The sequence below is a fragment of the Clarias gariepinus genome, chromosome 10 (genome assembly GCF_024256425.1).
Source record: "Clarias gariepinus isolate MV-2021 ecotype Netherlands chromosome 10, CGAR_prim_01v2, whole genome shotgun sequence".
Taxonomy (NCBI): domain Eukaryota; kingdom Metazoa; phylum Chordata; class Actinopteri; order Siluriformes; family Clariidae; genus Clarias; species Clarias gariepinus.
The window spans coordinates 4,905,460-4,931,456 of record NC_071109.1 but is presented as its reverse complement, the minus strand read 5'-3'; the positions used below and the strand labels follow the sequence as shown (position 1 = coordinate 4,931,456).

At 35.3% G+C, this 25,997-nt stretch overlaps 1 protein-coding gene and 1 gene segment (V, D, J or C); both read left to right on the top strand.

Moving 5' to 3' along the window:
• Window positions 1-1,619: 1,619 nt before the first annotated feature.
• On the top strand, window positions 1,620-6,446 carry LOC128531810 (T-cell receptor alpha chain V region RL-5-like). The segment is given in 4 exon segments: window positions 1,620-1,725; window positions 1,909-2,289; window positions 2,453-2,557; window positions 6,442-6,446. Coding segments are annotated over 4 exon segments (534 nt in total).
• A 1,879-nt stretch (window positions 6,447-8,325) lies between these two features.
• Window positions 8,326-10,767, top strand: LOC128532305 (uncharacterized). Of its 2 annotated transcripts, none has more exons than XM_053506555.1 (6): window positions 8,326-8,457; window positions 8,655-9,023; window positions 9,193-9,309; window positions 9,415-9,504; window positions 9,599-9,636; window positions 10,360-10,767. In XM_053506555.1, exons 1-6 carry the CDS (start codon window positions 8,409-8,411, stop codon window positions 10,468-10,470), a joined length of 774 nt encoding a protein of 257 aa, XP_053362530.1. In that variant the 5' UTR covers window positions 8,326-8,408; the 3' UTR covers window positions 10,471-10,767. The 2 variants fall into 2 exon arrangements, with proteins under 2 accessions (XP_053362530.1, XP_053362531.1); XM_053506556.1 differs by having other exon boundaries at window positions 9,485-9,504; window positions 10,360-10,440.
• Window positions 10,768-25,997: the final 15,230 nt, after the last annotated feature.

Here is a 25,997-nt window from a genome sequence, read left to right as displayed (position 1 = left end):
TTTTTTCTTGATGATTGGGTCCTATATTTTGTCCTGGTGGAGGACACTTTCCATTTCTCATTTAGATTGTGGTGAGGATGGGTGTGGGCTTTTCTTAGCCTTCACAGAACATTGAGATGCTGGTATGGGTGCCAGAAACATGGCACCAAATACCATATTACAGATTCTGGGATTGGCTTTTAACCAAAGGTCCAAGGATTCTGGTTTCTGCTTGTACCTTTTCTTAAGTGAAAAAAAAGCATGGTGCTCTGTAGAAGTACAGGAAAAAGGGACTCTTAACAGGGGTACATTTGACACTCAATCACCTGCACCCTGATGAATACTTCTTGATAGAATAAAAAAAACAAAGGTCAAAAAAGGTCGGACAAACAGACAGAACAAACAGTACATTTGTGAGGGGGGAAAAGTTGAAAATCATCTACTCTACAGCTCTACAGCCATTGGAAAGTGTAATGATGTATGGTTTGATCAATTACATTTTCCCCACATGCTTTTCATTAATCACAGCTTGATGTATTGTTTGGGTTGGTGAGGGACTCCAAAGATTTGTCACAATTTGTCACAATTTTGGATTAAAAAGTATCATCTACATTTTTTTGCTACTTTTATAAACGGTGCATTAAAAAAATATATATATTGTGGAAAGATTTACATGTAATTCAATTTAAAATGGCTTTAAATTGTGGCTTATGGCTTACAGTTTTATTCATAAAAATTAAAAATATAAAAATATAAAAATATAAGAATTATGTGTTTTTTTTAAGTAAATGACTACACATACAGTATTAATACATAATCATACACAACAATTGCACACAACCACAACAGAAGACGATCACTAGCTGGGTGTTCTCAGTGATGTATCGAAGCATATTCTTGGAAAGTTGACTGAAAGGGGAAAGTGTGGTAGTAAAAGATGAAAAAAAATCTATGGGCTATTATCAAGAGGAAGATAAAAAAGACTTAACCCAATAATACAGAAGGTTGCCTGGTTTTCAATAATGCCTCATCAGTGCCACAGGCTGATTACCTCCATGCCATCTAAAGAAGCCACGACCAGACATACTGGATTTTTTTTTTTCTTAAGCTGTAAGCTGTTATCATTAAAATAATAAAAAAAAGCCTGCATAGGCAGCTACAAATATAATTATTTAATTTCAGAATTAATTAGTCTTGCTGTTATTTCACCAACGCCAAAATGCAAATGACCATTATTTAAAGAAAGCTAAGCTTTAGTTGTCTTTATTTGAGCAAAACTCCCTGTAATTTCAACACTGCTGTCAAGTTTGTTAATAATAAAAGCTAAATGCCAAAAATCGAGGTACCATTATTATATACAGTAAGCAAGCTTTAGTACAGACAAGCTGATTTCAAAGGGCAATTAAAATAAAAAATGAGGTGTTTGTGTAGGCATGTGTGTGTTATGGTGAACCACATTTTCCATTTTATCATAGAATCTTTGTCATTGAATCTTTGTGCAACACTAATATGGAAATATGTGTGGTAGGTGAAGGCAGATCAGAATACCACGTGCCTATCTGGTGTTTTTTTTTTTAACAACCAATCACACTGTGTGCTGGGGCTCAGTACAGACAGTTTATAGTATAAATTTAATCCATGCTTCAAAAGCATTCATAGATAAATGAGATGCACTCACTGTATGATTTCAAAAAAATACAAAAATGACTGGATTATGGATTTTAATTTTGATCTTCAGCACCATGTGTAAGTCATATGAGCAAATATTCCAATTTAGTTTTTTAGTGTTTAAAAAACTAAACATTTAAACCACTTTGTATAGAATAGCAATAACTCCAGTATTAATACTTTAATGTGATCTATCATGTTTTCCTGTTTAATACCATCTGAAACAAATTATTTACTTCATTAATGCATTACATTTTCTAGATACAGTCCAACATGGTAGAAGCTGGGTTACTGCACAATCCCTCACAGAGTCACCAGTTTTTCAGCCTGATAAAGAGCTCAGTGTGGATATCGGAGACTCGGCTACTCTGCGGTGTTGTATTTCTGAAAATAAAATCGGAATAATTGTCTGGTTTAAACAACCAAACAGAAAAAAACCTCAGATTATAGACACTATGTATAAAAGCGGCAAGGATGCATTTTACAGTGAATCCCAAAAGTTTTATTTTCAAGTGGAAAGATCTTCAAACTGCTTCAATATGACCATTTTAAACATCAGTCAGTCTGATGAAGCCATGTACTACTGTGCACTGACGAGACCGAACCTTGTGTTTGCAGATGGGACTTATTTAAAAATTAAAGGTAGGATTTTAAATGGAATGGCTTAATGTAGTCATATTTTCTTACCATTTACATGTTTAACCTTAAAGACAGATAATAGTAAATTAGTAAAATGCTAGCTACATTTTCTTTGATGGCGGACTTTTAATACAGACGTTTAGTGAATCATAATAAATGTTTATAGGTGAGAATGTTACTACTGCATCAGAAACATCAAAACCAGACCTGTGTGATAATTCAGTCGTTTTTAAACCAACACTGCATGGAAAAAGCACTAACATGAAAACAGGTAATATGTCTCACAATTCACCATTACTTAATGAATCTTAATTCATAATATTTAACTGCAAACTACATCTCGACAATAATTTTGCCTAATTTAAAATATAATGCGGTGACATAACAGTATCAGAAGTAACTGAGTCTCTGTATTCGACAGTGCTGGGTTTGGGGACGGCTTTAGGTGTGTGTGCACTTCTGATATTCTGTCTCATTTATTTCATACTGAGAGGAAAAAAAATAGAAAACTCCAGAGGTATGAGTATTTGTCATTAAAGTACTTAAATCATAATTATACCAATTTAGTTTTTTAATGTTTTACCACAAAAGACTAATAGGTGTTTTTTTTTATTATAGTGAATGCTTTTATGAAACATCCAGGGACGAGGCAGGTATGTGTGTGGCCACATTCATAATTTGCTTGTTATAATGGACTAGATATAACTTTTTTTTAGATATAACGTTTGTTTATTTTTGTTTAGCTAGTGCTACTTTCTCATGTTATATTTTTACTTTTATCTTTATTATTATTATTATTATTATTATTAATAATAATAATAATAATAATGTTGTTGTTATTATTACTATTATTATTATTATTTAGGAATCTGAGAGTGAAACACTAAATTATGCAGCTGTGCAGTTTACCAAGACTAAAGCCAAAGCTGAAAGAAGGAAAGACGGCTCATCAGATAATTGTGTAACAGAAGTAATTTATAACACAATACGATAACTTTGGAAAACAGAAAAACTATGTAAAAAATGACTATAGGCAAGTGTTTTCCTTATTATTCATTACAGTGATATGATCTGCCAACAAAAAAGCCAGAAAATGTAATACATGTTTACAATAAGAACAATTATTATTTAATAGATGTATGTATGTATATAAGATTTTATGCTACAGGTTTTGTTTCTGTGCACATGTTAATAATCACTGATGTTTTTTCACTATTCATGCACTAAGAATATTCCTAATATTCATTGTCATTTACTTGTAAAAAAAGTAGTAAAAAATGTACAGTAACCTGAATGACTACATGCGTTATGCTTTCTTAAATTATTCACTTGATTTGTATGCTTTTGTTGGCACAATAAAGATGGATACAATAAATGTAAACAGCAATTCCACTTCAACAGATAATGTGACCTTTATTCATTAAGGTTTATTATATGTGTTATAACAAAAGTAATGTTCCACAACTACTGTATTTTCAAAAAAGGTTATAGGTTGCACATAAACACCAGTGGAAGATGTATGACCTCAACATTAGCTGCCAGTGGAGCTTGTTTTCATTACTAATCTCTCTGCTTATGTTTCTGGCACAAGTTAAAGGACACTGAAAAGCATGCCTTATAAATTCAATATTTTAGACTGTCAGAGGTTGGGATGGACGTTTACGAGTGTTAGTGTGATACTTAAATCAGCAGAAAACCACAACCAACTGATGTAACTGATCTTCTTCTTCTTTGTCTTTGGGCTGTTCCCTTTCAGGGGTCGCCACAGCGAATCATCTGCCTCCATCTAACCCTATCCTCTGCATTCTCTTCTCTCACACCAACTAACTTCATGTCCTCTCTCACTGCATCAATAAATCTCCTCTTTGGTCTTCCTCTAGACCTCCTGCCTGGCAGTTCAAACCTCAGCATCCTTCTACCGATATTCTACTTTCGAGAGTAGAGTCTTAATCATTTATCATAAAGGTTGGGATTTGCATGTCACACAGGATGCAGCTTATAAATATGATTTATTTATTTGTAGATTGTACCTGCTTTTCTACTATAATTACATATTATATCATGCACTTGATTATTAAAAATATGCTACCAATAAGAAAAAGAAAATAATTTTTATGTCACAAACAATATATTTTTTAAAAAAGAAACAGCAAATAAAATTGGTGAGCCCATATAGAAAATAGAACAATCCAGACTTTCCAGGTTTAGAAGTAAATAAATAAAACAGGATAAACTGTAGTATTTATGGTTTGTTCACAACAACAAAATATATGGATAAACAATAATCAATAAAAAAGACATCATACTGTAGTATATAATTATATAAAATGGTGCAATTCTTAATTTAGTTCCTAAATCTTATCTGATGAGCATCTTATTTTATTCTTACCTTATTTAGTTTAGGGAATATGCATGCTGTAATTTTAGTTCTCTTTGCAAATTCTGTTATTATAATTTTTGATGATAATTGTGCTCCTGCACTAAAGTTATCTATCTATCTATCTATCTATCTATCTATCTATCTATCTATCTATCTATCTATCTATCTATCTATCTATCTATCTATCTATCTATCAGGTAACTTTATAAATACTTATAAGGACATTTAACAGGACAAGTGGAAAAGTGGACAAGTGGTACTGTATATCTGCCTCTGAGCATTTGTCACCTTTATATCCTGCTAATAGAACCTGTCTTTCAGAAGTGTGTTTTAGTTGAGGCTTAAATGCTGCAGTACCTTTTACCGGATGCTAGTAGGCAGTAAAGACTATGCTTAGGATAAACAGAGACTGATTGTTCTTCATGCTTTTGTTGTGCAATGCTGGAGATACAATCATGATTATGCCATATAGTGAAGTGCCAATAAACCAATGGTTGTGCATGTTTTGACGGGTTAAAAAAAAAGCAAACATTGTAACTATTATCTCCTAATGACAGAGAATTGAGGAAATTCACATCTAGAGTCCCTGATAGTACATTAAACCCATCTAATCCCAATGGAAACATGCCAGACAAATAAAGAAGTGTACAGGTATCTATGTCTATTGCAGAGTATCTTGATGCTAACAGCCAAACTCTATGGAAAGGCTTGGTCCTCAGAGACACCTGGAGGTAACATCTTAAAACATGATGTGATTAATTTGTTTTGACATTTTTTATATATTTTGCAGACAGGATTCATTATTGTTCCATGGACTTTAGTATATCAGTGACTTGGCTCCCCTTGTCTCTGAGACCAGGTTGTCTGAGCTCAAATTAAGCTCTGATTCACACTCAGCCACTCACAATAATAAAAGGCATTTTTAACTTTTGTCATTCACCGAATATAGATAGATAGATAGATAGATAGATAGATAGATAGATAGATAGATAGATTTTTCTTCCATACCAAAAATATCTGGTCAGTAGGTTGGAGATACGTAGCTGGCACTGAGCTGTTTAGACATGTTGTCTCCAAGTTTCATGGGAGTACATATCTACAGAAGACCTGAATTAAGAGGAATTGAGATTAAGCCCAAGACCTTTTTACAGATATTTTAATAAAATAATAAATGTGGCAAGTGTTTATGGAGGTGATGTCAAACGTTAAACTGAATTCTTTGGTACATTTTCCCAGGAGCTTTAGTGTAAAGATTTTGAGTGATGGATCTACAATTGTTACACGCGAAGACAGTGTGTATCTTCTCAGCTGTCCTTCTTATTTCCTACAGTCACTTGCAAAGCACTATGCTTCAGTTTCCCAAAAAATGGTGATACAGCTACTCAGGATGCCCTCTATATTTTCTCTGTAGATTGTAATAATGATGGGCGTGGATTTTTCTCAGCTTTCGCAGAAAGTAGAGATGCTAGTATTCACCCAGGAAGATGGCACCAAACACCACATCACTGTCTACACTGTAAACCCTAATGCTCAAAGTAATTAAACATACTGAGTACTGTTAACTTAAATAATTACAATTAGTTCAATTAATAGACCTTGATAAGTATTTAAAAGTTTTGGTATTTATGAGAAATTAGACTTTTCAAGTTAGCTGAACATATTTGATATTTGAAGTATCTGTAAGTACTTATCAGTACCTTACCAGTATCTGTCACCTTAAAGTTCCATCAACTTAAAATCTTTCAGACCAGTGATTTTGTGTCTGACGTCAACAGGGTGATGTTGATGTTGGCTGTGGTAGGTGTTTCGCCTGCCATGCAAAAGGCCTGCGTTCGATTCCCAATAACTGGATGAAGTGCCGGTCCCAATCCCAGATAAAATGGTGGAGTAGTGTCAGGAAGGGCATCTGGTTTAAAACCTGTGCCAAGCTTGTGTGCAGACCGGATTGTCTGCTGTAGTGACACATTTCAGGAGCAGCTGAAAGAGCAACAACAATTTAATTAATTTGCAACAATTAAAAAAACAATAAAAAATATAATTGCTATTAAATAGGATGAGTTAGGCTACTCAATAATGCAAGTAAAGAATGATTAATATGGATGAGTACAACAAACTTAAAAACGTATAGTTCTGTTTACTTAAAACTGGAAACATCATTACTTAAAAAATCTGATGTAACTTATTACTTCAAATTTTTTTGAAAAATTTTTTGCCAACTTATTCGGGTTTACAGTGTAGTTCAGTACATGCAACCACAACAGAAGACAATCATTGACACTCTCCAGAAGGAGGTTAAGCCATTGAAGGTCATTAAAGAAAGGGCTGGCTGTTCAACAATGCTGTATTGAAACATGTTCTTGGACAGTTGACTGGAAGGGAAACATGTGGTAGGAAAAAAATCTATGGGGTATTGTCATGAAGAAGATGAAGACCCAAAGCAGTAATACAGACGTTGCTATCAAAGCAACCTGGCTTTCAATAACATGTCAGCAGTGCAACAGGCTGATCACCTCCACTCCATGTCACAATGTTGAGGTAATTCATTCTAATGGAGCCTTGACCAAGCGCATACTTTTAAGAAGATGGAAATTTTTGTATTCTACTGTAAATCCCCTTTTAATTGCTCTTAGAAAATATTTGGATATTTTAGCAAACTGGATTTTTTTTTATGAGCTGTCAGCTGTAGTCATTGAAATTAATACTGAAAAGGACTTGGAATATTTCACTACTGACCAATTGCATTCAATTTTTTAGGTGCATACAGTAGACAACAGGGATCATTAACTCATTCTCTATACTGCTTTATCCTGTATTCAGGGTCACAGGGACTTGGAGCCTGTCCCAGGAGGCCTAGGGCACAAGGCAGGGCACACACACATTACGGGCAATTTGGGAACGCCAATTAGCCTAACCTGCACATTTTTGGACTGTGGGAGGAAACCAAGCACGGGGAGAACATGCAAACTCCATGCACACAGAGATGGGAATCGAACCCGGACCCTGGAGGTGCAAGGCGAAAGTGCTAACCACGACACCACCGTGCCGCCTACAACAGAGATGTATTGTTTAATTCATTTCAGATTTTCCTTTATATAGGCATTAAGTGCTCCATTATACTCTGTCATCTTATAAAGCTACTATTAATAATAAATTAGTATCCCACACCTGTTCCCCATTTAACAGCTTTTATTGTTTTTAAATACTACTACTACTAATAATAAAAATAATAATATTTATTATTATTATTATTATATTTTCTTTTTTTCTTTAGAGGGAGCTAAGCTTTATTTGTTTTAATTTGAACTAAACTCACTGTAATTTCAACACTGCTGTCGTGTTTGTCAAGAATAAAAGCTAAATGCTAAAATGTAAATGCCTATTATTATACAGGCAAGGTTTACTAGAGGCTAACTAATCTTAGAGGGCAATTAGAATAAACAATAAGGCGTTAGTGTACGCATGTGAGTGTTACAGTAAACCACATTTTCCATCCTATCATTGCATCTCTTTTATGAAATCTCTGTGCAACATGGAAACACCAATATAGAAATATGTGGGGTAGGTGTAGCCAGATGAAAATACCACATGTTTATGTGGTGTTTTTTCTTAAACAGCCAATCAAACAGCCATTCTTCACACATCTTCTGGGGCTTGCTTAGTGCAAACAGCTTATAGTATAAATTCAATTCATACTTTAATTCATGCATCCATTGATGCACACACTGTAAGATATCTGACAAATATGAAAATGATTGAATTCTGGATTTTAATTTTGATCTTCAACACCATGTGTAAGTAATCTGTTTATTACTTATTACTAATTATTTCAATTTAGGTTGATACATTAAAAAAAACTAAAAATCTAAACAACTTTGTACAGAGTAGTAGTAACTCCAACATTTGATCTTTTAATGTGATTTATTAGTTCTGTTTGTTTAACGCCACCTAAAATAAATTATTTACATTATTAATACATTGGATTTTCTAGATACAGTCCAACGCTGGGTTACTGCACAATCGCTCACAGATTCACCAGTTTATCAGCCTGATGAAGAGCTCAGTGTGGATATCGGAGACTCGGCTACTCTGCGGTGTTGTATTTCTGAAAATAAAATTGGGATAATTGCCTTGTTTAAACAACCAAAGAGAAAACAACCTCATATTATGGGCACAATATTTATAAGTGCTGGAGAAGCATTTTACAGTGAATCCCAAAATTCTAATTTTCTAATAAAAAGATCCTCAAACTGCATCAATATAACAATTTTAAAAACCACTCAGAGTGATGAAGCCACATACTTCTGTGCACTGATAACACCAAACCAGTTTGGTGATGGAACTTATTTAAAAATTAAAGGTAGGATTTTCAGTTAAATAATTTAATATAGTGATATTTATCCTTATTAATATCCATGTTTGATCTAAAAGACATATAATAGTGTAAAGCAGCGAAATGCTAACTGTGTTTTATTTAATGGCACCGAAATACAAACTTTTATTAAGTGAATCATGATAAATGTTTATAGGTGAGAATGTTACTATTGCATCACAACCTTTGAAGCCAGCTTCGTATAATAATTTAACGGTGTATGAACAAACACTGCATGGAAACAGCACTAACATGAACACACAAGAGAAAACAGGTAAGGTATAATTCATGAGCAGGTTAATGAATGTAATTAAAAAAAAAAACTTTTTTATTAATGTTAATGTTCTGTGGTGAAATAACAGTACTTTACATTCGACAGTGCTCTGTCTGGGAACGGCTTTGGGCTTGTGTGTACTTATGATTTTTGGTCTTACTTTTTCATTACTGAGGAGAGGAAAATGTGAAAAAAGTAAGTGCTTTTGTAATGAAGTTATTTAAAAATGTATTAATTAAGACAATTAGTTCTGTCAAATTTAATAATATGTATGTTCCTAAATTAACAGTAAATTCTTGTAAAGAAGATTCTCAAGGATCCAGGCAGGTAGGTGTGCAGTAAACTTCACTAAACTACAGTACTGTGTAAAAAGTAATACCCATGTTATTTCATACAAACTTTGTCATACATTTAATGACATTATTATCATATAATTAAGTCAGTACAAAAAACACCTGAGTTTCAGACATTCAGCTAAAAAGAAAAAAATAAAATAACTTAGGCCAGAAAAGAAAGCAGAATACTATTTGTAGAGCACTTTTCAGCCAATAAACAAAATGAAGATTTCTAGGTATTGCATTTATGAAAAAAAGAAGCGGGTGCTGAGACAAAGGGTTGTCACAACAATTATTGACTTTGTTTCATTCATTTCTGTTTCCTGCTTTTTGTAGTATTTTTTGAATTTAGAAACTTTTTAAAGACATCCGTGCTGTACAGCAGTTACTCTATGTGCATGTGTCTAAGACCTTTGCACAGCATTGCACTGTATATAAGTATATACTATATTGTTTTTTCATGCATGAGGCTGACCACTAATTTTGCTATTTATATTTCATAAATGTATCCTACATTTATATGTGGCTTATTATAATATCCTAGATATAATTAATAGTTATAGCTTTTATTTTAATGCTTCTTTGGTTCAGTCATATTAATGTCTATAGAGCAATTTCTTATACTGTATGGTTATAGAGTTTGAATTCTTCTGTTTCTGCATGATGAGGATGTTGATGAGGATAACAACAGTAAGATATATAATTTTTTTTTCAGGAATCTGAAATTGAAACACTGAATTACTCAGCTTTAAACTTTAAAATAAGACAAATCCACTCACCAAATGAGTGTGTCTACTCTGATGTAAAAAAAAACTGTAAGATGTAACATAAATTATTTATAGCAATTTATAGCAAGTCAAAATGTCTTCATTATAAGCCTATTTGTTTCATATTTTTCATGATTAGAAAAAAGCTAAACAACAGGAGTATAGAAATAATCTCAAAATAAGAATAATTTGAAACATCCTGCTGGTTTTATTTCTTTACATATGTTTAAAGTAAGTCCTGATTTTAAATATATTTTTAAAATGTATTGTTAATTTTTGTATGATTCATGATCATTTTGTTTGACTAAGTTGTGCTGAAGACAATAATAATTAATGCAATAAATGTAAAAATCTAATTAAAAATATAACAAAAATAAAGACCTCTGAAAATGTTTGTTTAAATAAAAGTAATTTTACATCACTTGTGTTTTTTTTTTTTCCAAAAGGTTGTGGGTTGACCTTAAACATAATTTGAGCACTGTGATATTTACATAAGCTGACGAACATGGCTTGTTTTATGCCTAACCTCAGTTGTCATGTTTATAGCACGAATAAAATTATATTAAAAACTATTTCTATAGATTGATTATTTAAGGGAGTAGATAGTGGTGGGAGGTTCATCAGTTTTACTCTTAGGTGGGGTTATCAGCAAATGAGTCAGTAAATCAGCGGTAAAAATACAACAAGAGCAACTGAAATGTTCATCCTAATTCATAATCGTTAGTGTATTTAGTTTCTTTCATCCAATTGTGCAGTGATGGAGTTTTGAGTGTAAACTGTTTTTTTTTTTAAAGCAATCACTTTAGGTGATCAGTCATATTTACCCACCACAAGTAAGCCAGAGTTAACTTGTTGGCAAAAGCATCCGGTCTCATCCCAGTTCAAAAATCTAAACACATAAAAAACTATAAACAAAATCACACTGTATTTGAGTCCTGAACACTAATTGGAAGCCTTCTCCAATTGGGGGCTTTTAGACTGTTGCTTCTAGATGTTCCCACGGTAGCTCATCTGCATATTTGATTTAGCACATTTTTTTTTTTTTTTTTGCCAGATGTCCTTCCCGATGCAAGTCTCCCCCATTTTATTTAGGCCAGACTTTTCCTGCACTATATAGAGTATGTGTATGTTCAATTTCAGCAATTACAGAATACAAAATCACAGAAGGCAATCTTGATTACATTATCATCATGAGCTTTAAATCAAAGCATGAAGTGTTTAATCACAAATCTTTTAGTAACTGAAGCTATTAACGCAAATCTTGATTAAATAAGTATGACCTCTCAGTTTCTTTGCCCCCTTCTCCAACCCTTATTATTCAAGGGACCAAAAAAGAGCCTGCACCTTTTGATTAGCTAGACATGGTGGGTTACTTATACAGGACCAAGAAATTGACTCTTGAAAATGTTTTTGAAGTCAATAACAGTAATTTTTATTATTATTATTTTTTTTTTTACCAGGCACCATTGTGTGCATATAATTGTGCCATTGACCTCTTACCCGGTGCTATCCCACCTAAGGGGCCTCTCAACCAAAAAAAGAACCCTGCACCTGCCGTTGAAGAGATGGGGTGGATGACTCCCGCCATAAGTGACTTCACAATATACGTATACATTACCTTGTGAAGTCACTTATAGTGGGAATCATTTGCTGCATATCTTCTATGGAGTTTTTTTCATGAAGAAGAAGGATTAAGCTTTAAGGTCTTTAGTTATATAAACAAAACCACCATCAAGAATCAATACCCCTTATGACAACTACTTCAGTATGCTAGGACTTTTTACTGAGTTAGATCTTAGGAATGCTTATAACCTGGTCAGAATTAGGGAAGGGGATGAGTGGAAGGTAGCCTTCAACACGCCCACTGGCCGTTATGAGTGCCCTGTGGTCCTTATTGGACTAACCAATGCACCAAGTTTTTCTATGTCAAGGCAGAGAACTGCGAGGCTCTCTGTTAAGTCCACTTCCTTCCTTGGGTTCATTCTCTCCCCGTTAGGTAATCAGATGGACCTGGCCAAGGTAAAATCAGTCATCACCAGTCATTCATGCTCTCATCAGTGACAATCTGAGAGATGTTTTGAATTTTTATTTTGATGATATTCTGATCTTCTCTTGCTCACTGAAGGAAGCAAAGAATGCGAGGTTCTCTGGTAAATCCACTTCCTTTCTTGGGTTCATTATTTCCCCGAAAGACAAAAAAGAACATTATCATTATTATTATGAGGGAGCTAGGCTTTATTTGGCTTCATCTGAGCTAAGCTTGCTGTTATTTCACAAATGCCAAAATTCTAATGACCAGTATCATATGGGCAAGCTTTAGAACAGACAAGTTGATTTTAGATTGCAATTGAAATTTAACAATGGGGTATTTGTGGATGCATGTGAGTGTTAAGGTAAACCACATTTTCCATTCTATCATAGCATCTTTGTCATTGAATCTCTTAGCAACACGGAAACATTAATATAGAAATATGTGGATACTACAGACAGCTTATAATATAAATTTAATCCATGCTTTAACCGCATTCATATTCTGTTGATAAATAAGTTGCACACATTTCTGACAAATACAAAATGACTGCATTATGGATAAAAAAACAACAAAAAAATCCCAAATATTTTGTACAGAGTACTAATAACTCCAGTATTGATCCTTTAATATGATTTATAAGGTTTTTCTGTTTAATAATATCTGAAATAAATTATTTACTTTATTTATGCATTGGATCTTCTAGATCCAGTCCAGCCTGGTAGACGCTGGGTTACTGCACGATCCCTCACAGAGTCACCAGTTTATCAGCCTGATAAAGAGCTCAGTGTGGATATCGGAGGTTCGGCTACTCTGCGGTGTTGTATTTCTGAAAATAAAATCGGAATACTTGTCTGGTTTAAACACCCAAACAGAAAATCAATTTAACTACAATAAAGAAATAAACTGTACAAATAAGGACATTCATAATATAGCAAAATATAGAAAATATAGAACAAAAAATATACATTTATAAAAAAAATGAAATTTTGTGTAAATAAATAAAAAATTAAGTAAAAATTATTTGGGGTATGCAAATATGCATAAAAGTGTCTTATTAAAGTGTCTTGTGCAATGGTCCAGAAATGAAAGTATAAATATGTAAGTGTAAGTGTGCATTAGTCCTGTGTGGTGGTGTGGTTAAGAGACCTTATCGCCTGCTGGAAGATTTATATATATTAGTATATCTTTTTTTTTTAGGAATCTGAAACTGAAACACTGGATTATTTAGCTTTGAAATTCTTCAAGAGGAAAACTAAGCCTGAAGGTCTCACCAAATGAGTGTGTGTACTCTGATGTGAAAACACTGCAAGATGTAACATAAATGATTTATAACATTGTAACACAGCAAAAACAGTCAAAATATCTTACTTTTTTTGTTTATATAACTACATTTTTTTGTTTATATAACTAAACAGCCATTTTTTACAAAAGTCAAAATATCTTATTTATAAGCTTAATATCTCACAATAAGAATAATTTTAAAATGTTGAGATTTTTTTCCATATTTATTTATGCATGTTTAAAGGAAGTGTTTTTTAGCATGTTTTTCCTTATCCCTAATTTTGATTTCCAGTAAACCTATGATTTCCTAAATATATATTTTAATTTATTATTTATTTTTGTATAACTTCAGATTCTGTGGCCCCTATTTTGTATGACTAACTCTTGCTGAAGACAATGATACTGAAACAATACATGTAAAACCCAATCTGATTTGCTAATGAAAATGTGTGAGGTTTAATAAAAGTTATTTCGCATGTCTTTTTTTTTTTCCAAAAGCCTTAATTGTTCTTATAAAGCTAAATCACTTTAGATGTAAAATAAAACATATCCAAAGTCATCATTTGGGTGTCTTTGTGATACCATTTGCAATAAACCAGTTGATAACACGGCCACTTACAATAAACCAGAGTTAGCAAGTTGGAGATAGGGATAGGGGTTGACAAGAGCATTCAGCTAACCCAGTTCACCACAAATGTCTAAACATATGAAAAACTATAAATAGAAGGCTTGAATAAACAACCATGTTATCAGCCTTGACCAGGGGTCGGCAACCTTAAACAAAGAGCCATTTGGAGTCATTTACCACAGAAAGTCTTCTTGGTTCCATCATCCTTTTATCACATGTACTGGAGCGTGCAGTCAGCTTGTAGCACGGCCACATAAGGGTTCTTTTTATAGATACTGTATATAGGCATAAAAGTTTAGGCTGATAAACTTAAAACAGAAAAGAAAGCTGGTCACGAGAGGTCAGTGGTGAAGCAGGAGGTGGCTTTAAAGGGGCAACTGGGAAAGAAGAGGGGGGTATGGTGGAGAGTATGGTGAAAACAGCACGCTGTGAAAAAACTGATTATTAGCGGAGAATGGCGAGAAAACCGTGAAATCTGTTCCTTCGTGGATTTTTCTGATATATGGATTATCACCGACCAGACCTCTTCACAGGACCCGATTCAGGCCGATCCAATTCTCCTCCTACACTCACACTCATAGTAACCCGGTATTTGGATATTTAATCCATACATTTACGCTAACACACACACATATATGGGAGTACTCAAAACATTCTTAGACCACCGATTCTGTTTCCTGGTTACCCTGATACATTGGAACTGACAAAACCTAATCTGGTCTTCCTTCCATCTTAGGTCTCCCACAAAAAATTCCTTGAAATCCGCTGCAGGAGTTCCCCAACCTGTCTAATATCCCAGCAGTACCATGATCTTCATCAAATGTTCAGCAAGTCACGTGTTGTCTCACTACCACCTTATGATTGTGCCACTGACGTCTTACGCAGTGCTACCCCACCTACAGTGCATCTGGAAAGTATTCACAGCGCATCACTTTTTCCACATCTTGTTATGTCACAGCCTAATTCTAAAATGTATTAAATTATTTTTTTCCCAGAATTCTACACACAACACCCCGTAATGACGACATGAAAAAAGTTTACTTGAGATTTTTGTAGATTTATAAAAAAAATAATAATTGAGAAAGCACATGTACATAAGTATTCACAGCCTTTGTCATGAAGCTCAAAAGTGAGCACAGAAATGTTTCTGCAGGCTAATAGGAGCCCACCTGTGGTAAATTCAGTTGATTGGACATGATTTGGAAAGGCACACACCTGTCTATATAAGGTCCCGCAGTTGACAGTTCATGTCAGAGCACAAACCAAGCATGAAGTCAAAGAAATTGTCTGTGGACCACCAACACAGGATTGTCTCGAGGCACAAATCTAGGGAAGGTTACAGAAAAGTTTCTGCTGCTTTGAAGGTCCCAATGAGCACAGTGGCTACCATTATCTGTAAGTGGAAGAAGTTTGAAACCACCAGTGGATTCAGCGGCTTCTGACCGTATGAGAGCGGCATTAGAAAGTCAAGGTGCTCTGCTTGGGACTCATCAGCAGGAACTGCTCAGCACACAGCAGGCACCTGCCGCTCCTTCCTTTCTCAGTGTTCCCTGATCTTCGAGCTCCAAACCTCCAAGGTGGCACCCCTGCTCCTTATTCTCCCACCGCCTAACTCCTGCTGAAAGTAATTATGGCATTGGAGACCATGAACTCTTAGCCATCAAGTTAGCCCTGAAAGAATGGACACACTGGCTAGAGGGAACGGAGGTCCTATTCCTAGTATGGACCGACCACAAGAACCTCGAGTATCTATGGAGTGCCAAGAGGCTCAATTCTTGCCAGGCCCGGTGGTCCCTCTTCTTCGCGAGGTTCAATTTTACCCTCTCCTACCGACCAGGGTCTAAGAACACCAAGCCAGATGCCCTTTCGAGATTTACGACCACCCAAAACCCTGCCACATGTGAAACTATTTTGCCGGCCCTCTGCTTGCTCGCCGTGACCAATCTCGACATCGAAAACAGTGTCAAGCAAGCCCTCTCTCATGAACCAAGCCCAAGCAACGTGCCCCCTAACCGCCTCTTCGTTCCGCGCGTTCTGTGCTCTTAAGTCCTGAAGTGGGCCCACAGCTCGAAACTTTTCGTGTCACCCTGGCTCCGCCAGAACCCTGGCACTAGCCCAGCAGCGATTTTAGTGGCCCACCCTCAAGGAGGACATCTCTAGCTTTGTTTCAGGACGCGACATCTGCACAAGATCTAAACATGTCAACACGGCCCCAGCTGGCCTTCTCAGACCTCTGACCATCCCTCATCGCCCCTGGTCCAACATTCCCCTGGACTTCGTCACCGGGCTACTCCCCTCCGCCGGCCACACTTGCATCATGACCGTGGTGGATCGGTTCTCCAAAGCTGCACACTTTATTCCCCTACCAAGACTTCTGTCCGCCAAGGCGACGGCCGAGCTTATGATTAACCATGTATTCAAGCTCCACAGCCTGCCTATGGACGTTGTCTCAGACCGGGGCCCACTGTTCACCTCTCGGTTTTGGAAAGCATTCTGCAAGCTGATTGGGGCCACTCCCACCCTGTCCTCTGGTTTCCACCCCCAATCAAATGGCCAGACTGAGAGAAAGAAACAGTCCCTCGAAATTGCCCTGAGGTGCCGCTTGAGATGTTACAACCCCTGCGCTGTCAAGCTCCTGCTCCCCTTGACCATGCGGCGAATCAATCCGACCTTCCACGTAGCCCAACTATGCCGCCTCGCTTCAAGCCCTTTAAGGGCTGTCTCCAAGGTATATTGGTCCTTTCACCATCAGCTAAGTAATCAACTCATGTTCTATCTTTCCTTCCTACTGTTCACAAGCCACATCAGGCCAACCTTTCTTTTTTCCTAAATTTGACGACTAGTCTCATCTCCACTTTTTTCTCACCAACTACCTCTCACCACATTATTCTGTATTTTTTGTGTCTTGTCATTGTCTAATGACCACAACCCTGTTTTGTTTTTTTGACCTTGGAATGTCTTTGCACTTTGGATACTTGCATGTTTTGGATTTGACTTCCACATATGGTTTATCAACCACACAATGATTTTATTAGAATTAATACACATTTGGATTTAACGGCATCGACTTGCATGACCTGACTATTGACCATGAGATTGTCTGGAAGTAATACATGTTTGGCATATTGCTTATCGACCACGAGACTGCCCAGTTACTAGAACTATTACTGTTTCACATATTTCCACTGCATCAGCTGCTGTCACATCTATTTTTTTCTCGGGTCCTATATTTTGTCTTTGCAACATTTGGCAGCCAAAGATCCTCGTTCCAATTGTAGATGGGAGTAATGAAAAAGTTAACAAAGTAATATTTTAAGGACAACAATCATGATTAAACACAATTAAAAGATATATTATTGTCACAGTGTGCGCATGTGGTGGGCATGCATCTCAATCTGTTTTCACTCCTCGTTTATTTCGTAGGCTCCCTATGTAGCCAGCCCCCCTTCTGCAGGTGCTGTGGGAGATTTTTATCTTCTACTGTTGATACTGCTTAAACAAAAGCTGTAATTCAAATTATAATAGTATCAAAAAACAAGACTCAGAAGTCGGTTAATCTGTAAATAGAGTTTATTGCCGCTACAAAGCCCAAGTGACCCAACACAATGCCAGTTTAAGAACAGGCTAAGGAGCCAACTGTTTCAAGAACGGGCAAAGAGCAATACAATGCACACACATTTTATAAGTGTGGGTTGAGGAAGGAACTCAACTGTCTCCTTCCTAGGTTTTTTCTTTTTTCTTACTTCTGGTGACCAACTTTGGTCATGGTTCCATTTTCTTGGTTTCTAATTTTTCATACTGTATACAGTACATATAATATTATATCATTATATGGCTTTTTAAAATTATTTAATGCTTTCTCTTCAACGGTCTGTATCTTTTTATTCATGCAGCTAATTAAACAGTACTTTGCACTAACCATAAGTGTATTGTGGTTATCTGGTTGTTCCTTGATAATAGATAATAAGTGCCTCTCAGGTACTCTTCACGTCCCACCGCCAGGGGGGAAAAGGCGGCTGAGTGGATCACGTTAGGGCCCCTGATCCCAGCTAGGAAAGCCGCCCAGCTGATGGATGTCATAAGGCACGCCTAGAGAGAGCTGGGAGGGGGTGGTCTTGGCCCATGTCAGTGGGAGAAGTTGTCTTAAGGAGCGTGCAGGAGCGCTACCTCTGCATGCTCCCATCGGTTACTCTGACTGCTGGCAGCTTTCGCCAGCCGTGTGGCCGCATGCCGGTTGGGCACTGCCTTCGGACCCACAAGGGCACCTTCACTTCTTTCCTCCACTTTCTAACCATCCTCCCTTTTTAAACCCTTTTCCTTCCACATTTTTAAAAATAAACTCAAACTAAAATTAACTTTTTTTTCCTTTAAGACCTTGCCTCGTGGGTATGTGTCAATTCAATCCAATTTTATTTATATAGCGCCTTTACCATTGGTCATTGTCTTAAAGCAGCCTCACAAAATGAACAGAAAATTTATGGAAGTGTGTAAGAGTGAGAACATGTGTTTAGAATGTGTGTCTGTGGTACCACCCTTACAAAAAGATTGAACCTGTTAAAGTCCGATGCACAATAAACATGTTTTAATCTAAAATGTCTGTGGTTTGATCATTCCTGTAATTTCATAATTAGGTCTGACAAATTAAGCATATAATTTGTGACATTCCCACTATACACCACACACCTTACCCTGCATGTCTCAGGTTTTGTATTCCTTTTGTACTCTATTAGAACAAAGAAAATTACAATGTCTGCATTGAGTTTAATCAAACGCAAAAGTAAATAAAAATTGCTATTTATATTCACGGCAACATTGTGTATGTATGACGGCTTCAGCTTACACTCGTACTGCCGAAGCTCAGAATCAAGTTACACAATAAAACAGAAATAAATAGATTTAAAAATATATACACACATAAAAATAAAAACTAATGAAGAAGAAAAACAAAACGGTAATAATAATAATAATAATAATAATAATATGCTAAAGCACAGTCAGATGAGAATCATTATTCATACAAAAGAAGGAGAGAAGAAAATAAAATAAAAAAAATAAAAATCCTAAATATAAAGTGTGATTGTGGTGCATGTATGATTGTGAATCTCTATTTATCTCTTATGATTGGCATCAGATTGATAATTGATGTCTTTACACAGCTGTAAATGTTACAGAATTATGCAAATTATTTTATAAAAATTATAATATTGTAACTTGTAGAGAACAAAGTAGAGTCAGCTTTGCTAATCCCTTTTTTCTCTTTTCTGCTGATTGTGTCCAGCATTGAATAACTGAAATAAAGTTGCTTAAATCGTGTGCACTTTCGCTTTGTAAAGATAATATAAACAGCTTGATTTCAGTGATAAACAGTGTTAACTTTTGCAAAGCTGGCGAAATGTAATATCAATAATAGTATCCCAGTACTCTGTAGTACTCCACAGCTAGGGAGGCGACCTGTTTGGCCTCTTTAGTTTTACTAAACTGAAATATACACTCGCTTGATGTGAGCAGTTAAATTTTTATGCTCTGATCACAAAAAACAACAACAACAAATACAAAAACGTAGCATATGTTACCGGTTTCATTATCATTTATTTAGGGCTCAGTTAGAGCATCGTTAAATTGGGCCGGATATTAAAATGTTATGTTGATAACATGTCTTCAGGCAATTTTAAATCGGGAGACGTCGGCAGAGGTTGGTAGCTAATTTAAAAAAAAATAAAGCCTGCAGAGACAGTTATGGATATATTGTTTAATTAATTTCAGACATTAATCAGTTAATAATACTTAATTATCCATGTTATCTTATATAACTTTTAATCACTTTTAATTATTATTATTATTATTAGTAGTAGTAGTAGTAGTAGTTTCAGATTGAAATGACGATCATCATATAATGAAAGGCAAGCTTTAGTACAGACAAGCTGATTTTAGATTAGAATTAAAATAAACAATGAGGTGTTTGTGTAGGCATGTGTGTGTTAAGGTAAACCACATTTTCCATTCTATCATAGCATCCTTGTCATTGAATCTCTTTGCAACACCAAAATACTAATGTAGAAATATGTGGGGTAGGTGTAGGCAGATCACAATACCACGTGTCTAAGTTTTTTTTTTAAACAACCAATCACACCATATGCTGAGGCTTGATCAGCACAGACAGCTTATAGTAGAAATTCAATCCATGCTTCAACAACATTCATATTCTGTTGATAAATAAGTTGCACACACTGTAAGATTTCTGACAAATACAAAAATGACTGGATTATGGATTTTAATTATGATTCTCAGCACCATGTGTAAGTAATATAAGCAATTATTTAAATTTAGTTTGATAAATTTAAAAAGCAAAAAAATCTAAATAACTTTGTATAGAGTAGTAACTCAAATATCGATCTTTTAATGTGATCTCTTGGGTTTTTATATTTAACACCATTTGAAATTAAATTAATTACTAAATTACTTGCAATTCAAATGTATTGTATTTTCTAGATACAGTCCAAACTGGTAGGCGCTGGGTTACTGCACAATCCCTTATAGAGTCACCAGTTTATCAGCCTGATAAAGAGCTCAGTGTGGATATCGGAGACTCGGCTACTCTGCGGTGTTGTATTTCTGAAAGTACAATTGGGATAATTGATTGGTTTAAACAACTAAAGAGAAAACAACCTCAGATTATGGTCACAATATATAAAAGTGCTGGAGAAACATTTCATACTGGATTCCAGGATTCTAATTTTCTAATAGAAAGATTTTCAAATTGCTTCAATATGATTATTTTAAAAACCAATCAGTCTGATGAAGCCATGTACTACTGTGCACTGACGAGACCAAACCTTGTGTTTGGAGATGGGACTTATTTAAAAATTAAAGGTATGATTTTGTGTTAAATCGATTAAGCCACTGGTTTAATATAGTAATATTTGTTCTTTTAAATAGCAACTTTGACCTAGACAAATAAAAGTGAGTAGTGAAATGCTAACTATTTTCTTTAAAAAAACTGAAATACAGACTGGTTGTATCAGTGATTCATGATAAATGCATGTTACTTTTGCATCAGAAACATCAAAACCAGCTCTGTTTAATAATTCAGTGATATGTGAAGAAACAACGCATGGCAACAGTACTAACATGAACACACAAGAGAAAACGGGTAATGTATAATCCATAAATAGGAAAATTTTATTAATTTATTTCTAAAAGAAAATATCAAATTTTTTTTCTTTCTTTTTTTTTTTTTGGTAAATGTAAATGTCCGGTGGTGAAAAACGGTATCAGAAATGACTTGATTTCTATGTTTAACAGTGCTCGGTTTAGGAACAGCTTTGGGCTTGTGTATACTTTTCATTTTCTGTCTCACTTTTTTAATACTGAAGAGAAGAAAAAGTGATAAAAGTAAGTAATTTTTTAATTAGGTTAATTAATAATGTATAAAATTATTTAATATTGGTTCTATCAAATGGACTAATAGATATGTTTTGTTATTAACAGCAAATTCTCTTACAGAGGATTCTCCAGGAGCAAGGCAGGTAGGTGTGCAGTAAACATTTATATTACTGTATTGTATACTACAGTACCATTTATTCATGCATGAGTCTAAACACTAATTTTGCTACTTATGTATATATTTAAAATGTTTGCCACATTTATATGCTGCATATTATAATATTCTAGACATAATTTAATATTAGTTTGCAAAGAGTTGGACAATTCCAATTGGTATAGTGCAGTTACTCATATTGTATGGTTATACAATTTTAATTCTTGCATATAATAATAATAATAATAATAATAATAATAATAATAATAATAAATGGTTATTATTATTATTATTATTATTATTATTTATAACATTTTTTTTCTTTTAGGAATCTGACACTGAAACACCCAATTATGCAGCTTTGAAATTCACCAAATCCAAAGCTGAAAAAAGAAAAACTGTCCCATCAGATGAAGACTCCTTGTGTGTGTACTCTGATGTGAAAAAGACTGTAAGATGCAACATAAATGATTTATAACACATCAACATCTTACACGGCAAAAACACTTTAACTTTTTTATTAAGTCAAAATATCTTTACTATATGCTTATTTATTTTATGTTTTTCGTGACTAAATAAAAATAAGCAAATAAATTGAAGTCTGGAATTAATTAATAAGAATAAATATATAAAAATATATAATAAGAATAAATAAATAAAAAAAAGAATATTTAAAAATATGTCAAGAGTTTTTTTTCCCAGCATATCTAAACCTTTATGGTACAAGTTTGAAGTCCTGATATTTTCCAGTTGTAATACTTGTAAATACTTATACAGTATTTGATTTAACTTGTAAAAAAACAGCATGATTTCAGATTTTGTGGCCTCCTTTTGTATGACTCTGACTTTGTTGAAGACAATAATAATGAACATAAATGTGAATTGTAACAAAAAATACATTTAAAATATACTGAAAATTTTTAGTTTATATAAAAATCATTTTGCATGATTGGTGTTTTTTTTCAAAAAGGTTATGGGTTGACCCTAAAATAAAAAGGTTGCCCACTGTGGTATTCACAATGACTGGAGGTCATGCCTTATTTTATCTCCCACCTCTGTGCACAGGTTTACAGCTCTATCGAAAAGACATTTATAATTATGCCTATAAATTGATTATTTTAGATGGCCAGATAGTAGTGGCAGGTTTTCAGTTACAGAATACAGTTGGGGGTTATTACATTGAGAATAAAAATAAAGCAATTGAAGCTGATGTCTTTATCCTAATCCATAATTTGTAGAAAAACTGCTGAAGTTAAAATGAACCTTAACTGAAAACAGATTCAAAAAAGGAAACTACATTATCTGGGTGACACATAAACTGCAATGCTTATGGTTGCACGACAGGTAAACCTGAGGTCAAGCACAGCACTACAGTCTAAGCAGACAGAACTGCAGCCACTTTCATACGCGATGGCTAGTTGATGCTGCCGAGAAGGTAATTGGAAGATATGCATGAAACCTAGGCACATGGCAACAAAGGCCTCGTAGACCTAGCATGCAGCGTGTGGACGTACCAGGTGTAGAGCATGCTGCTATGGTATAGGGTCAAGAGAAAAGAGTGTGTGAAGAGACAAGAGTGTGTAAAAGTTAAAGAGAAAACATTGTGTGAAAAAAGTGAAAAGAGCATGTTAAAGGGAATATGAAAACACAATAGAGAAACGACAAAAATGAGAAAAAATGTAAGAAAAAAAAAGAAAAGACAAATATTTTGTGATGAAATCAGAAAATTGAAATATATTTATTTTCTGGTTTAAGACAACACTACATTATATTAAAAGGAAGAGTCTTTCTGGCAGTCTGCACAAGCACCTCTACATAATTTTCCCTTGTTTGCTCATCCTTGGGCTTTCACATCTAAATTCACTAAACGTTTCGCATTTTTCGATCAAAAGTGGGACTCCAAGCAGAAAACTGTGGGAACAAGAGCATCTAGCCAATCCAATTCACCAAAACAGACTAAACTATAATCAAAAGGCTTGAATAAACAACCATGGTATGAGTCTAGTTGTAAAGAATATGACTGTATGTGAGTCCTGAACACTAATTGGAAGCCTACTTGGGGGCTTCTTGAATTCAATTTTTTGGCATGGTGTAGAGACAAACAGTAGGTCTAATCTCAGCAATCAGGAGGAAAAAGAAGTCTATCCAGGCAACATTATTAACAAGTTCTTTATATGAAAGCCAGAAGTGTTCAATCACAAGTCTTTTAGTTATTTAGGATATTAACACAAAACTTGATTAAACAAGTATGAGCTCTCAGTTTATTTGCCCATTCTTCAACCCTTATTATAAAAAGTACCAGGAAAGAGTCTAAACCTTTTGATTAGCTGGGCATGGTGGATGATACAAGGCCAAAAAGGTACTCAGGTATTATGCATGACTATTAAATCCTTTATAAATGAATAAGTATTTTATAAGTAAAACACATCTGGACTAACTAGAGCTTGTTTATAAACCTGCTGGAATATACAGACACAAATAAATTACAGTAATTAAACATCCACATAAAATAATCAACATGTACAGGTACCTGTAGTGACATTATATTTTGTGTCTCAGCTGACATAAGGCTTATCGTTCAAAATATGTGTTTTACTCCTGCACTTGAGGCTGTTGGAAGGTCATTCAGGGTAAAGAATCAGAAAACTTGTTTAAAATATTTTAATTGTCAGGGAAAACCCCTGAAGAGTGCTTTGCCCCCATTGTTTTTGTGCATGAACATTGTCGTATAAACATTATGTATATGGACATTGTTTATAAATGATATTGTGGAGTGTACTGGAGCAGGAGGAGTGAGATCCCGCAAAGTACCCTGGAGAGAGACTGGAAAGGTTCCTGTTCTTGATACAGTATGATTCACGCCCCTTAGGACATATCATGACGTTGTTCCACGTGACATGGCCCCCAGCAATGACCATAAGAATCGAACCAGGGGGTCCAGATGCAGTGTTGTCCAGGATGAGGGGAACCCCAGACTAGGTCTTGAAGCAGGCCAGAGGACTGAGCTTAGGAGTGACTGCAGGAGCTTCTGGAAGAGGATGCAGCACTTGAGGAGCAGCTTGTTCACCTGGAGGCACATGGGCAAACCTCCAATACCCAGTCTCAGCAACAGATATGTGCCCTATTTTTAGAGCCAAGCACTGTTAGCCCAGTTAGCCCTGGTAGCACAGTTTTGTGTGTTATATTTACCCTGAAGAAACTGTTGACTTTGTTTGCGCCATTAGCGTGTTTTGTGCTGTTAACCCTGTAGAGGACCCTGTTAGTGCTCTCAACCTGGATGCAGGCCCTGTTAGCTCTGTTAGCGCTCTTGAAGATCCTGTCTGTTCTGATAGCCATGAGTGCTCAGTGACTTCGACTTTCTTACTAGGGTTAAAAACACTGTCCTTGTTCCAGATAACCTGGAGGACCCTGAGAGGCCTTTAGAGAGTCCTGCACCACCTAAGCCACTCCTCGGCCCCCTGAGCCATGCCCCTTGCCACCTGAGCCATGCCTTGCATTGCCTGAACCATGCCCTAAATACATTGAAGACCTCATCCCTGCCCCACCTGAGGACATTATACTCGATCTGATAAGATCCTGTGTGAGAGAGCGAACAAGGTTGCGAACTCTGTGCTGACTTTGCAACCTGGGCACAAGGACTTTGTGTGTACTCTGTGGTCCAAGAATATTGAACCATGGTTCCATTTCTATGCCGAACCCCCACCCTGCCTTATGGACACTGTGTCAGAAAGTGTGACAAAAGATTTTAGGGGGCTGTCCTGCACCAATGGTGGTGCTCCAGAGTAGTGCCTTTTGGGGGGTTATGTCAGGGAAAACCCATAGAGGGCATGTTTAATCATGGGTGTATAAAGAGGCCTTGGATTAGTGTTTGAGTTGTCTTGCATCTGTTGTTAGTTAGTTGCTGAGTCTCTTATTATATATAAGTTTGGTTATTTTTCAATTTAGAAAAAATGTCTGTGTCTACTTACAATTATAGTTTAGAGAATCTAAACTGGTTAAAACCAAAAGGTCAATGGCACTGTGTGTAAAAATATATATAACAGAGTTCTCATCGGTGTGGCAGAATAATGACTAGTTTAAAGATTTCAGCCTCCTGAAAGTTTAACTG